Here is a 12,935-nt window from a genome sequence, read left to right on the forward strand (position 1 = left end):
CTTAATTGTCTTTTATGTACTTAGCCATTTCAGTAAAATAACTTGGTAGTTCCTCCTTTTACTTGGTAATAAACACATCCTGGACTAATAGATTCCATTCCCTTCGGCATCTGAGTTTATTTAGCCAGACGATAGGTATTACCTTCATAAAAAGGCTGAATGCCCAAAATATCATCTAAATAATCCTAGTACATTCTTTCTTTCTTTCTTTCTGTATTGAGCTTTAACTGCAAAGTTTAGTTTGGAATTGGACTCAAATTTTCTCAAAGTTCAGGAAGGGCTCGTTGGGTTTGAGGTTCATTCTCACCAGAATGAAGAGGGGGAGAGTGTGAAGAGGATAAAAGAAGAAAACCCCACAAGTAAGTATATCTAAGACAGAGCCTTCTCAGTACCAAGGAAGGAAAAAGAGCAGAAAGTTCATGGGCCTAGATTCTCAATAGTGATTAGTGATTTTAGGTGTCTCCATTTTGGGGTTCCCATTCTCTGAATATCCGGCCACTTTTAAATATCTCTACTTGGGCACCCAAAATGTGAGGCACCCTTTGAAAATCTTGTCCTTGAAGCCTATAAACCACCTGGCCATGCCGACTTACTTACTTGAGAAGCACTGAGAAACTAGTGAAGGGCACAATTTAAATAATAAAAAGGAACCCCTACGATAGATAGATATAAATATATCATTTTATATAAATATAAAATCCTCAAGTACTTTTCTATTAAGATTTACTTGAATAAAATATTGAATTCACTTCAGCTATATTTGTACTCTCTTTTGTGTTTGCTTTCTGGGAATACTCTATTGAATGAGTTTACTGGCCAGAATCTTTGCAGAAATAGTGAATTTTAAGAGACTATTAACAGAAATTGAATTTGAAACATACATATGAGTGGAGTAGTGCCCGAGCATCTGTCAAAGCAACACTGATAGATAAAACAAGAAACTGAGTGATGCATAAAAAGGATAAGTCACACACTCTCCATCAACATCATTTTCAGTGACATTATTCCCCGTTCCCCACCTCCTTGTTTCCTCTCCTGGGCCAGGGTCCCTATCCTGCCCCTAGGCTTCACATCTGTTTCCTTCTCTTCTGTCACTCAACCCTGAATGTGAGAGTTTTTCCAATATACTTAAACATTACTATGCTGAAGATTTCAGTATTGGTAAAGTACATAGGAAGTTAACTTTTCCACTGCCGTTTTTTCTGTGGCTGAGGATTAATATAGGACTATCAGAGATTTTGTCTGCAAATGCTCTGTGCCTTGCTCACAATCTGAGGGCCCAAACTGAATCATTGTTTGTTTGTTTAAAGTTACAAAGTTTAGATGCAGTCTTTTGATTATTTGACAACCTCGAAGAAGCCGGAAACAAACTCAGCTGTTTCTGGAGAGAAAGTTTATGAGCCGTTTGATATTTGCAGGTCTCTTTCTTTGAATTTGCTAGCTGTCAGCCACTACTGAGAACTTTTTATGTGTTTTCAGTGCGGGTGGGTGCATAACAGGCAGGGCCAGCTCTAGGCACCAGCGTTCCAAGCATGTGCTTGGGGCGGCACTTTTCAAGGGGCGGCACTCCAGTTTTTTTTCTTCAGCAGCGGCACTCCGCCCCCCCCCCTTTTTTTTGCTTCACCGGTGGCACTCTGGTCCCCCCCCTTTTTTTTTTTTGCTTGAGGCAGCAAAAATCCTGGACCCAGCCCTGATAACAGGGTCTGATTTTTGTTTTTGTTCTGTATTTTGTTATGCCTAAAGCCTGAGTTAGGATTCCTTTTGCTTTGCATTTTGAAATTAAAATAAATAACTGCTTGAGTCAAGTTAATAATGAAAGGTGTTAATTGGAGATCTATTTAAGATATGAGTAATCTGACCAAGAACATTCATTTGTATTTATTTCCCCACTATGAACAAAATCCTCTGTTTTTATATACTTGTTTAACAAAAAAATGTTAAAATTAATAATAGAAATTCCTATCAAAAGTTCTCCTTCATACCTTAAGATGCATGGTCCTAACAAACCATGTAGATCAGGGGTAGGCAACCTATGATTTTTTCAGTGGCACTCACATTGCCCGGGTCCTGGCCACCGGTCCAGGGGGTTCTGCATTTTAATTTAATTTTAAATGAAGCTTCTTAAACATTTTAAAAACCTTATTTACTTTACATAGAACAATAGTTTAGTTATATATTATAGACTTATAGAAAGAGACCTTCTAAAAACATTAAAATATATTACTGGCACGCAAAACCTTAAATTAGAGTGAATAAATAAAGACTCGGCACACCACTTCTGAAAGGTTGCTGACCCCTGATGTAGATCATCATTATGGAACATACAAACTATGCCCTGTTAATACATTTTTTTTAAAGGAAATATTCTTGTGACTGAGGCTAAAGTGCATTGTTTTGAGTTTAATCCATATTGTTGCTGCTTCTATGTTGGCCTTGAAAACATACCTGTTTTTAAAACATTTGCTGTGACAAGCAGTGCATGACACTAAATAGGGAGAGTTTATATTAACATCCAGCTGCAAAGACGTTTGTACACAAGCTATGACTCACTGTTTGGGGTTACCGTTTGTGGACAGGATTGTTAAAAAAAAAAAACCCACATAAACATTACCTAACCAAAATGTTTCAGCAGAATAGCTTAACAAAGCATGCATTATATCTCTCGCAACAGAACAGATGATGTATTAACAATTTTACCCAAACATCAAACAACATATGGATCTGATGGAAAACTAGAACAAAATTGATCAAAATGTATTGTCATGATATATTTAATCACTCAACTAGATTTATTTTAAGCTAGTTTATATTAGAGGTATTCTGAAATACTGAGCTATATGGAGGACTTCAAAATTGTTAAAGTATTTAAGATGTCCCTTTGTATTAACGTGGAAATTCTCCCTAAAGTCATCTATCCTCCTGCACACAACTTCTTCCCCAAATGACTTGTATTAAGGCTGTCTGAACTTCACATGAAAAGAGGTAGGCCTGCAAGCACTATGTAGCTTTGCTTACATTTCAAAACCCAAACATTTCCCCCCTCTGTCTAATAGACAAGTTTAAAACAAGTATCTGTGTTACAAAAAGATAGTAGCAACTTTATGGCCAGTCATACAACTGCCCTGAGGAATTCAGACAGAAACCCAGCTTTTTCTCAAGGAATTTTTCTTAGGACCTTGGTGGAATGGTTGGTCTCTGCAGGTCTTTTGCTTTTAATATGTTAGCTTAGTGCATACACCTGATAATTTATGTTTGTTATATTCAAAGTGTATTTGCAAGAGATACAGAGTGTGTTATGGGTACAGATCCTAAGCCTCCATTAAGGCATGTGGAGCAACCAGTTGGGGGCAGGTTATGGGGAAGAGGTTGGAAGGAGGACCTCAATGTCCAGGAGGGGAGGGGAGAGGATAGGAATGGGAAAGGGAGGAGATAGGAGAAAAACTGAGGGGGAAAAGAGTGGGCAAGTGAAGGCTGATTGACAGACAGAAGTGGTAGGGGTAGGGGCAGGTCCAGGAGGCAAGGGGAAAAGCAGCATGCCAGATAGGGCAGGAACAGGGAGAGATGAATGTCCAAAAGAGGTGGTACTCAAAGAGTTATGTCACCAGGTCTGATGCCATTAAAATGGATTAGGTTATCCTTCTCTATCAACCAATCTCAATTTGACAGCATTAGGGATACTTTAATATTAACAGTATGAATGTTCACACAAGAAATCTGCTGCTGCTAGGAGTTAAGCTTATCCAACCAGAAAACAGAAACACTAACCTTTGACCTACATTTCCATATAAAAGTAACTCACTCAGCTTGAGTTTTGAACAAACTCTACAGAACGCAAAGTCTTTACATAAATTGTTCCATGAAAAACTGTAATTAGCAAATAAATTTGCAAAAATCATAGGGATTCATGGACAATTTGCAAATTGGAAAAAAGGCTTCATCTGTTTATTAAATTAATTGCTACAAATTATTCACTCAGCTCTACTAGCCACTGAAGTGGAATTTCATTGGTCAAGCTCAGTTCTGTATACAAACATTCTGTTATTCAATATGTTCAGCAACCTAGGAGAAGTCTAAAACAGTACTTATTGAAAAGGGTGATCATTGAAATTGAGTTGTGCTATTTGAAAAGGCTTCCTGATTGTATTTTGACACATGTAACAGATTCTGAAATACAAATAACAAATTTAATAATAATCTCAATGAAATAAAATACTGTCTCACTGTCCTACAAGAAGAAAAAATCCCCCAAACTCTAGCCCAGCAATTTAAAAGTAATTTCCTTCTAATCAAATAAAAGGTTTGGGTCGCATCTTGTGTTATCTTTAAATAAAAGTGATTGTTATAGCTTAGATGGCTGGATAAACTTTTACTGAATGAGAATAGAAACAGTATATATATTATATGATTTTTTTCACGTTTATTTAAAAAAAAATCTGTCATTTTTCCACTATGGTGCCAACCCTGCAATGAGATTTGGTGGATAGACTCCTGCTCTGCACCCATGTGGATTTGAACAGGCACCTTCCCAGACTGGATCAAGGCAAATCTCCATAACTGTGTATAACTAGCATCCTTGTCTCAGTGCCTGATGACCCTTTCCTGATATTTCAATAGGTGTCTGCTGGAAATCATGGGAAAAGCACAGAACAGCAGTTTCCTTCTAACTGTTAGGCCTAATGTTGAGCCAGAAGTAATCATGCTGAAATCAATTCTGATTAAATTGCCTTCTAACACCGTTAAGCTGCCTACTTTATGCAGGGCCTAGTCATGTTTGTTTATCTTTTTGTAAATCAAATTAGTGTTCCAGCCTACACACACAATTTTAAAACATATTTTGGTCACTTCCACACTGGCTGGTTAAACAACATTAGATAGCAGTTTAACAAGAACAATGCTTAAACAAAGTTTATATGGTTACTTTACTTGGTTGCCATTGACAGTACATGAGGCTGTGATGCTTGTGCCTTTCTGTTGCCAAAGGGAACTTCATTTCCTCATTGGAAAATTGTAGAGCCTCAAGATGGCAGTCTCTTATCTGATATTTTTAAAATTATTCATTTTTATATTTAATAATTATTGTTGCTGTTCACTCTTCACAATTAAAAATACTGATCAGTATATTTATTATATTGTACCTATATTTAATTATTAGATATGTACTAAATACTAATCTATTATGGAAACCTTAATTGAGAGAGAAAACCAATGCACTACTTACATATCATATTGTTTAACTTCAATAACTCTGTAGTTAACATAATGAAACATCATATGCATATTAAATATATATTTGAAATAGAAAATTTTGTTGGTATCTGAAATTAGGAGTTGAAAGAGATTTTTCTAGTAAATTAAGCAAAGGCCAGTCTTATTATAATTATTAAAGTTAAATAATTCCCAGTTACCAAATAGCTGTTTGATTCATATATTATATATATATAGTCCAACCATCAGGAAACATGCTATTTAACTCACTCAAGGTGAAATCCTGCCTCCATTGAAGTCAATGGCAAAACTCCCATATAATTCAATGGGGACAGAATTTCACCCTCAGAATATAATAGGACTTATTCACATCCTTAAAGGTAAGCATGTGCATAAGTGTTTGCAAGATTGGAAAAACTTAATCTTAGAGTGACTGTTCTTGGGAAAGTCAAAGATCTATGAAGTATGGGCCACTGTTTCTAAGATTAATGTATTAGTCATGAAAAATCTAATTTTAATGGAAGGTAAAACCTTAATCAATTTTTCTCTTTAGAATCTTGAAATCTCTGATTCCTTACCATCTAAAATTCCAGTTAAACAAGGGTTAGAAATAAAGGCAGAATCTGATGCTTGTACTAAAGTGCAGTGTGCTCAGCGATTGAACCCCAAATATCTTTGTTTTGAAAATATTACTAAATTACTATTACCATGTCAAAAGCAACATAAACACACCTTCGTCCTTTCTACCTTGTCTCTAATACTTCGTAGTTTGATACAAAAGTAGTCTTTGATCTGTAAGCGCTGTAGGGGCGAGAACTGTTTTAATATGATTAAACATTTTTATTTAAAAAAATTTATTAATGCTATTGGTACATGTGTGATAATACTTAATAAAAGTATCATGTCTTATTAGGTTTCTAATTTAAGACTGTAACAGTTCCAATTAGATTATCAGAGCTCTGTCCAGCTCCACTCTTTCCTCTCTTGTCATCTTTCCAGAATTTAAACAAATGCCTGTAAGAGTGTTCTTTGTGAAGATACTTCATCCATAAGGCCCTGCAAACTTTTAGAGTGATTTAACCAAAACAAAGGGGGCAGGCTCAGCTTTGCTGAAGGAAAACCACCTTGCTCTGGAGCTAGAACAGGAGGTGGTGGTTTCGAAGCAGTTAGTGACAAACCAGCATCAGAGTACCCAAGGAAGGGGGAGAGGGGGCACTTAGAAATAAAAACTATAAAGTGCACAGTTATGTTGTCCAAAATTGTATTCTTTTGCTTCGAAGAACTTGCTGGACTATTGATGTGTAATACAATTTGGTTTGCATGGAACATACAATCACAATCGGACAGAAAGATTTTTTGTTTCCTGGTATCATCTACGGGAATTTATTGAATGCAATTCAAGGATAACATACTGCAGCTCTTTGGATATTGACCGGGTTCCGTCCACAAGGAGGCAGAGGGCTTGCAAGTTGTCCTGATGCTTTCTGTTTGTTCAAACGCCCGTGCTTTCCAGCTCCCCATCCTCCATCCCTGCCGTGGCGTGTGACCTGGAAATCATGAAGAGCTTCTCTTTCTTTGTATATTGTCTCTGAATTTGCTGAGGTTGCTGCACTGTTTGTTCTTTACTGGCTCCCTCTAGGGGGCCGATCTCCCCTTTTGGGTCCTCCTCACAGTCCTGGGTTTTACTGGCGGGGGTGTTGGCAATAGACTCCAAGGAGGTGCCTGCCTCCTCCAGGTGCGTGTAGCCCTTATTGCTGCTGGATGGGTCAGACTGGGAGCCTCTCCTGACCCCAGGCGGAGTGAAGGGAGGCGAGCCGCCCAGATCCAGAGATCTGGAGTAGGTGGAAGAAGCAGCCTTGGCTAAAAGGCTGGTGGAGTCCAGCTCCTTGCTGCTAGCCCGAGTCTGAGGGGAGCCAAGGGAGAGGGGCCGCCTGGCGTCAGGCAGGCAGCTTGTGCTCTGACGCCTCAGTACCCGCTTGTGCCTGCGCCCCTGCCCTGGCCCTAGGGGGCTGCCGCTGCCGAGCTCGCTCAGGCTCAGCTCGAACTCGCCCCGCGGGCTCGCCCTGGCCCCGGGCTCGCCCGGCGACCGCCGCCAGCCGCAGCTCTCCCCGCCCGTGCCCTCGGCCTGGCCCAGGGGCAGCAGGGTGAAGGCGCTGAGCGAGGAGCCCACCAGGGAGCTGGCGGTGCTGCGCCGGCCCCAGCCGGGCGCGGGGCTGCAGGGAGGGGTGGCGGCGCCCAGCGGGCGGCCGGCCAGGGCGGCTCGCTCCCGGTAGATGCTGTAGACGGCCTCGGCCAGGCTGGGCGGGGAGGCGGAGAAGGAGGAACAGCGGGGCGCGGGGGCGCCCAGGGCCTGGGGCCAGGAGCTCTGGGCCAGCCTGGCCGCGGCGCCCAAGGCTTCCCCCCCGCTGCCGCCGCCGCCCAGCCCCCGGGCCTGCTGCACGTAACTGACGAAGCCATTGAGCGGGGCGGCGGCCGGGCCCCCGCCCTCCTTGGCCCGCAGGCTGTGCGCGTCGATGACGGTGGAGTAGAGGTCCCGCAGGTTGATGATCTTGGTCTTGCGGTCGCGGTTCTCGTGCAGCACCGCGTTGGCGCAGATGAAGAGGAAGATGCCGATGCCCATGATGAGGGGGCCCAGCACCTTGAGCTTGTCCGAGTGCAGGTAGCCCGAGAAGAGCTGGAAGAGGAATCCCACCGAGGAAGGGGCCGGCACGGCGCGGGGGGACCCCCGGCTGCTGCTGCTGGAGGAGGAGGAGTTGGCTCTAGGGGTGTCCGGGTGGGATCCCCCTTGCGCCCCCGGCTGGCCCCGGCTGGAGCGGTTTTTGGTGGCGCCGCCCTGCGCGGGCAGGTGTTTGCTCCCCCCGAAGCTGCCCTCCCGGTAGACGGGGCTGGGTTTGGGCCAATAGCCCACCACGGCCAAGGCGATGCCCACCAGCAGCACCAGGATGCCGCAGAGGGCGATGAGCCCCGAGACGGAGCACAGCTTCAGCTTGCCCTTCACCACCACCACGTCGTTCTTGCGCTTCTTTCTGGCTTTGCGTTTGCGTTTGGGGGGCTGGCTCTGGGGTCGCAGGGGGTCCTGTTTCCTGGCCGAGATCCTCAGGAGGCCTCCAGTGGCGATCATGGCTGGCTACCCAGGGCACTGCTCCCTAGAGCGGCTCCAGCTCCTGCAGCAAAAGGGAGAGAAGAGGGTGAGGGCCGGGGACAGAGCTGGAGGAGCAGCTCCTCGACAGATACCTCACAACATGCCCGTGCTTTAACACAGTCAGGGAAATCCCTTTTTAGTTAAAATCCTGAGAAGCAGGGTCTCAATCACTAACAAGCTGGGCCCTCTTACGCGTCCAGACAGCCAAGATAGCACCGTTAGGTAACCTGGGAAGAGAAGCAGCCATGTATCCCTCCCATGACGTTGCTCAGTTCACTCTTTGCAAACAGCTAATTGATTTCTACAGACTCCAAACGAGATAAGGAAAGAGTCGTGTCACCAGTGCAAACAAACAGAAGATCATCCGTGCTGGGTAGAGAATGAGGTCGTTAAAGAAGCTGCTAAGATCTTTCCTGGGCCCTGTTCCTCTAATAGGGTCACAGGGTTACACAGCACAGTGTAGGGGGTTGGTGTTAGCCGAAGCATCGCGCAGAAGCCAGTGCCTTTTAGTGATCTGGATATTTTGGAAATAAAACCAGACGGGCAATAAGTATTGTTTTATGGATGTCATTGATTTTATTACACTGCTTAAACATAGCTGAGGGAGTTTAACCGATTATGTACTTTTTGTGTCAGTGAAAGGGAAATTAATTACTGGAAATACAGAAGGGAAGCATTTGAATACCCAGATAATAGTACCTTTTGGAAGCTTCTTCCAGATCATTTCCTTCGTATTTTAGCTGCAGTGCTCTAGAAACCCATCCTCTTCTGCTTACGGTATGGGTACATCATCTGGACAGCTGCCTGATTTGGAAACATGTATGATGTTCAAAGTAACTGGTTATGTAACAGCAATGATTGCCCCTCCCCCCTCCATGTTAAAATGTAGCTGGTATATAAAGATAGTATGTCAAATCTTATTAAAGAGTGAATCGCCATGAAAAAAGATAATGCGTCGGGAAACTGGCATATGAAATAACATTCGTTACTTTATTTACGGTATCGTCAGGATTCATCATCTGAGTATTCAAATAGCTGGGAGACAACGAAGTATGAACAATTCACACGATATTGCAAACCGTTCAGGGAAGCTTTGATATGCTGAAGGAGGGCTTTTCTCTCATTTTGGGAAGAGTCTAAAATAATGTCCAGGAAGGAAATATGACAGCAATCAATACAACATGTTTCATAAAGTTACATTCCTTGCCTTGAAAGCTGGTTAACAGCATCTAAAGTGATCCCTTCCCCCACCCAGCTTTTTCTAAATTTCGTTTCTATCCTATTCCCAAAATAGCCCCAGATTCGACAGTTTTACGTTCCATTTGTTCGGAATGTATTTTCCCATAAAATAATGGTGTTATCGCTGTGGGCACTGTTTTGAGAGAATCTACAATATATCTGAGAGTAATTTAACAATGAATGGAGTCTTGCCTCCTCTTTCCTATTGTCAGAGCATGTATTTGCTTTTTTTAGAATGGTTTGGTACACAAGTGTAATTATCCGAGCACGATTTCTTTTTAAGTGGTGGCTTAGTTTGTGATCTGATACTCCCCACTACACCACTAGACAAGATGCTGTCTCAGTTAAGATGGAAAAACAGATGGCAATCAGACCTGAACAACGTTTGCAATCAATATTGCCTTGACACTTCGTTTTCAATACGCAGAAACAAGGGTGGATGCGTGGGAGGGTGGGTTTTTTTTAAACCACCAACTATTATTCATTATTGTATTATTAGAAAACAGCGAAAGTCAAACAGACGAAAGACACGGTATACAATCACATTCCATATAAACTGGATGTGGTCTGTAATCATTAACAAACTGATACTTATGTCATAGTGAGCACTATTTAAATAATCCCCAGAGGATATGTCATGTTTTAACCCGGATCTCAATGACTATTTTAAGGATGCTCTGCAAAGACCGAATAGAATTGTTAATCTCACTCAGTCACAGGTTTTAAAACGTACACGGTGGGGGGTGGATTAACACTTTGTTTCCTGGACACTAATAACAGACTAAGATACTCGCCTATCTGTTATTGACCAATACAGGATTTTGTGTTGCTTCAGCTATTTGTATGTGTAGAAAAGGGAAGAATACTCTCAGTTCGGGGGGAAATGAATTATTTGGAAGGATGTTAATTTGCAGCGATTGATCATTTGCTCGACATCACTTCGGACACTTTCTAGCATGCTGCAATAGATTTTGCAACGTTTACTAGGGACTAAAATGTTGTGGCTGGCATGCTTGGCAGTATTTCTTTATACATAACGGAGTTAGCAAAGTTGCCAGTTTACATGGGGTGTAGTTTCGGTGCAGTTTCCAGTATATTCATGGCTGGCTGGCAGAATGTCTAACAATGAAGCTGCCTGTTAATGAGGTAGGTCTGTAGCTATTGATTGAGTACCGCTCGCCAGGTGGTCTGCCAGGTCTTTGAACTTTTGGTTGTTTCTACTAACGAAGGCTCAGAGCGTGTGCAATATCCAGCAAGGGCCTCTAAACCGGCTGGGCACCTAAGCCGGGACCAGAGACGTGAATTGATTTGGCAACCAGCCAACAGCCCGTTGTAAATTTCCCACCCCGGCCCCTGTTTTATAACCACATCAACGCGATGGACTAATTTTGTCGCCTCCAGGAAAGTAATGGGGCCATTCAATGCTGAACTGCTGCCCCTGAATTTCTCCAAGGCAGAGAAAACACACGTGAAAATCGACTCCCTTCGCCCCACTCTACACCCCCCTCCCCCAGACCAGACTAGGGTGAAAAAACCTTTCGGGATCGTGGGCGAATTTATTGCTCAAAATGGCAGCAAGTCTAACCTCACTTACCCAGGAAGACTGGGGGGGAATCAAAGCTGGCAGCGAGGAGCTCAGGCACCATAAAGAAACCATGGAGAAACTTTCCAGCCCAAGTGGACATCTCAGCGCAGACACAACCCCTCCAGATCCGTAATCTCGCCCTTGCTCATAATCCCAGCAGAGAAAGCGGGAGGGATCGACCGGAGCTTGTCAACCCCCGCGGAGCCCCCGGACAGAGCCATTCCAAGGAGTTTCCTAGAAGTGTTGTGCCTTCTCCATCCTTCATCCTTCCCTGCTTGTTTTATTGTTTCCCCCTGCCAGATGCAGCCTCCTCCTCCTCCTCCTGTCTGTGGTGGTTGTTGTTGCTAGTTGATTTGCCAGCCTGGCGGAGTTGCTGCTTTCTGCTTCTGCTGCTCTTGAATGGTGCTCAGGCAGCAGCTGCTGCTGTGCTGGCCGGACTCGGTGCTGTTGCTAGGAAACAGGAGCCATGACACAGGGAAATTGCTGCAGGATGGCAATCATTACCCTCCTAACTCGCCTCTTTAGGAACCGTCCCCCCCCCCATCCATTCTTCCCTCCTCCTCTCTACTCCCTCCCCCGGCCTCCCGTGGTTGCCGCCTGTTCCAGCATGCCCACCTGCAAGTAACAAGGTGAGCTTGCCAGCCCCGATCCCTTCCCCTGGCCCCCAGAAGCAAGCGGATGGTGCCATGGCATTGTCTGCAGCCAGCCCCGTGGAGGGTCCCAGCTGGATCTCTCTCTGCCTCTTTGCAGAACTACCTGCCTGATCGACGTGGTCGCAGGGGAGATTAAAGACAGTCAGACATTGGTTCCTTCTCATCAAATACTTCACTGGCTCTTTGAGAGAAATCAGGGAAGCACCAAATGCATCATTTTTTTTAAAAAAAAGTGCTTCCTTCTATTTGTGAATATTTTGGGGGGGGGGAGAATCTGAAGTGTGTCTGAGCACAGTTGGTTTGAGGTGTATTCTCTTCTCCCCACTGATCTGTCAATCTCTTGTCAACAGCTATCTCTTGTTCAGTCTCCGACTGGGTGAGACCCTGGCTGATTTTGTCGCTTTACTCCTGATAGATCTCAATTCTTTGGGCTTCCTCCCTGAGCAGCAAGCAGGGGGGAAAGTGGGAGGTTTTTTGTTTATGTTCACTAGAAATAATATCCAAGTAACATTCTCCCTTGCCGTGCTCTCACCTACTGTATGCAAAACAGGAGAGAGATGGTGTTTTCAAGATGAAATGATTCTGTTTGAAAAGGGGAAACACCAGACGCAGGGAGATCAAGAGGATTTCTTTTTTTAAGCCGAGGAGTGATCCAAGAAACAGATGAAAAGAGGGAGAATGCAAAAAAGGAAGAAACCGACAAACTGATGGCCAAGATATGAGATCTGGCCTTTATAGATACAAGGAAACAAAATTCAGCTTTGAGCGTCTTTGGGAAGATACTTCTTAAATTGAAGATACACAAAGCTGTGTGACTGAAGGCCACAGAATACAGCTCACAGTGTCTTACTGAAGTGTTCCTCTTACACCTACCATGTTGAAGTGACAGACCCATGGGTGATTGCATTGGGTGTAAATCGGGGGAGAACTTGGTCTTTATTTGGTGGCCACCACTAGCCAGAAAGGCAGGTTAAACAAAACAGCCAAGTGAATGTGGAAGTCTCGATGTCTAATTGGGATTTCACTGCTGTTTTATATTTCAGGGTTTCTGGAATGGAGAGACTGCACTTGCCTGTTTGTAAATGTAGCCTTGGACTCCTATTCAAGCTAA

The 12,935-nt window shown here is 43.6% G+C and overlaps 1 protein-coding gene across 3 annotated transcripts; it reads right to left on the reverse strand.

The window, feature by feature from the left end:
- Positions 1-5,296: 5,296 nt before the first annotated feature.
- On the reverse strand, positions 5,297-11,596 carry TMEM200C (transmembrane protein 200C). 3 transcript variants are annotated; one of them, XM_054017144.1, is made up of 3 exons: positions 11,181-11,596; positions 9,047-9,151; positions 5,297-8,369 (listed from the first exon to the last, which is right to left on the reverse strand). In XM_054017144.1, exon 3 carries the CDS (start codon positions 8,324-8,326, stop codon positions 6,698-6,700), a length of 1,629 nt encoding a protein of 542 aa, XP_053873119.1. In that variant the 5' UTR covers positions 8,327-8,369; positions 9,047-9,151; positions 11,181-11,596; the 3' UTR covers positions 5,297-6,697. The 3 variants fall into 3 exon arrangements, with proteins under 3 accessions (XP_053873119.1, XP_053873120.1, XP_053873118.1); XM_054017145.1 differs by having other exon boundaries at positions 5,297-8,861; XM_054017143.1 differs by lacking the exon at positions 9,047-9,151.
- Positions 11,597-12,935: the final 1,339 nt, after the last annotated feature.

Source organism: Malaclemys terrapin, chromosome 2, assembly GCF_027887155.1.
Source record: "Malaclemys terrapin pileata isolate rMalTer1 chromosome 2, rMalTer1.hap1, whole genome shotgun sequence".
NCBI classification, from domain to species: Eukaryota; Metazoa; Chordata; order Testudines; family Emydidae; genus Malaclemys; species Malaclemys terrapin.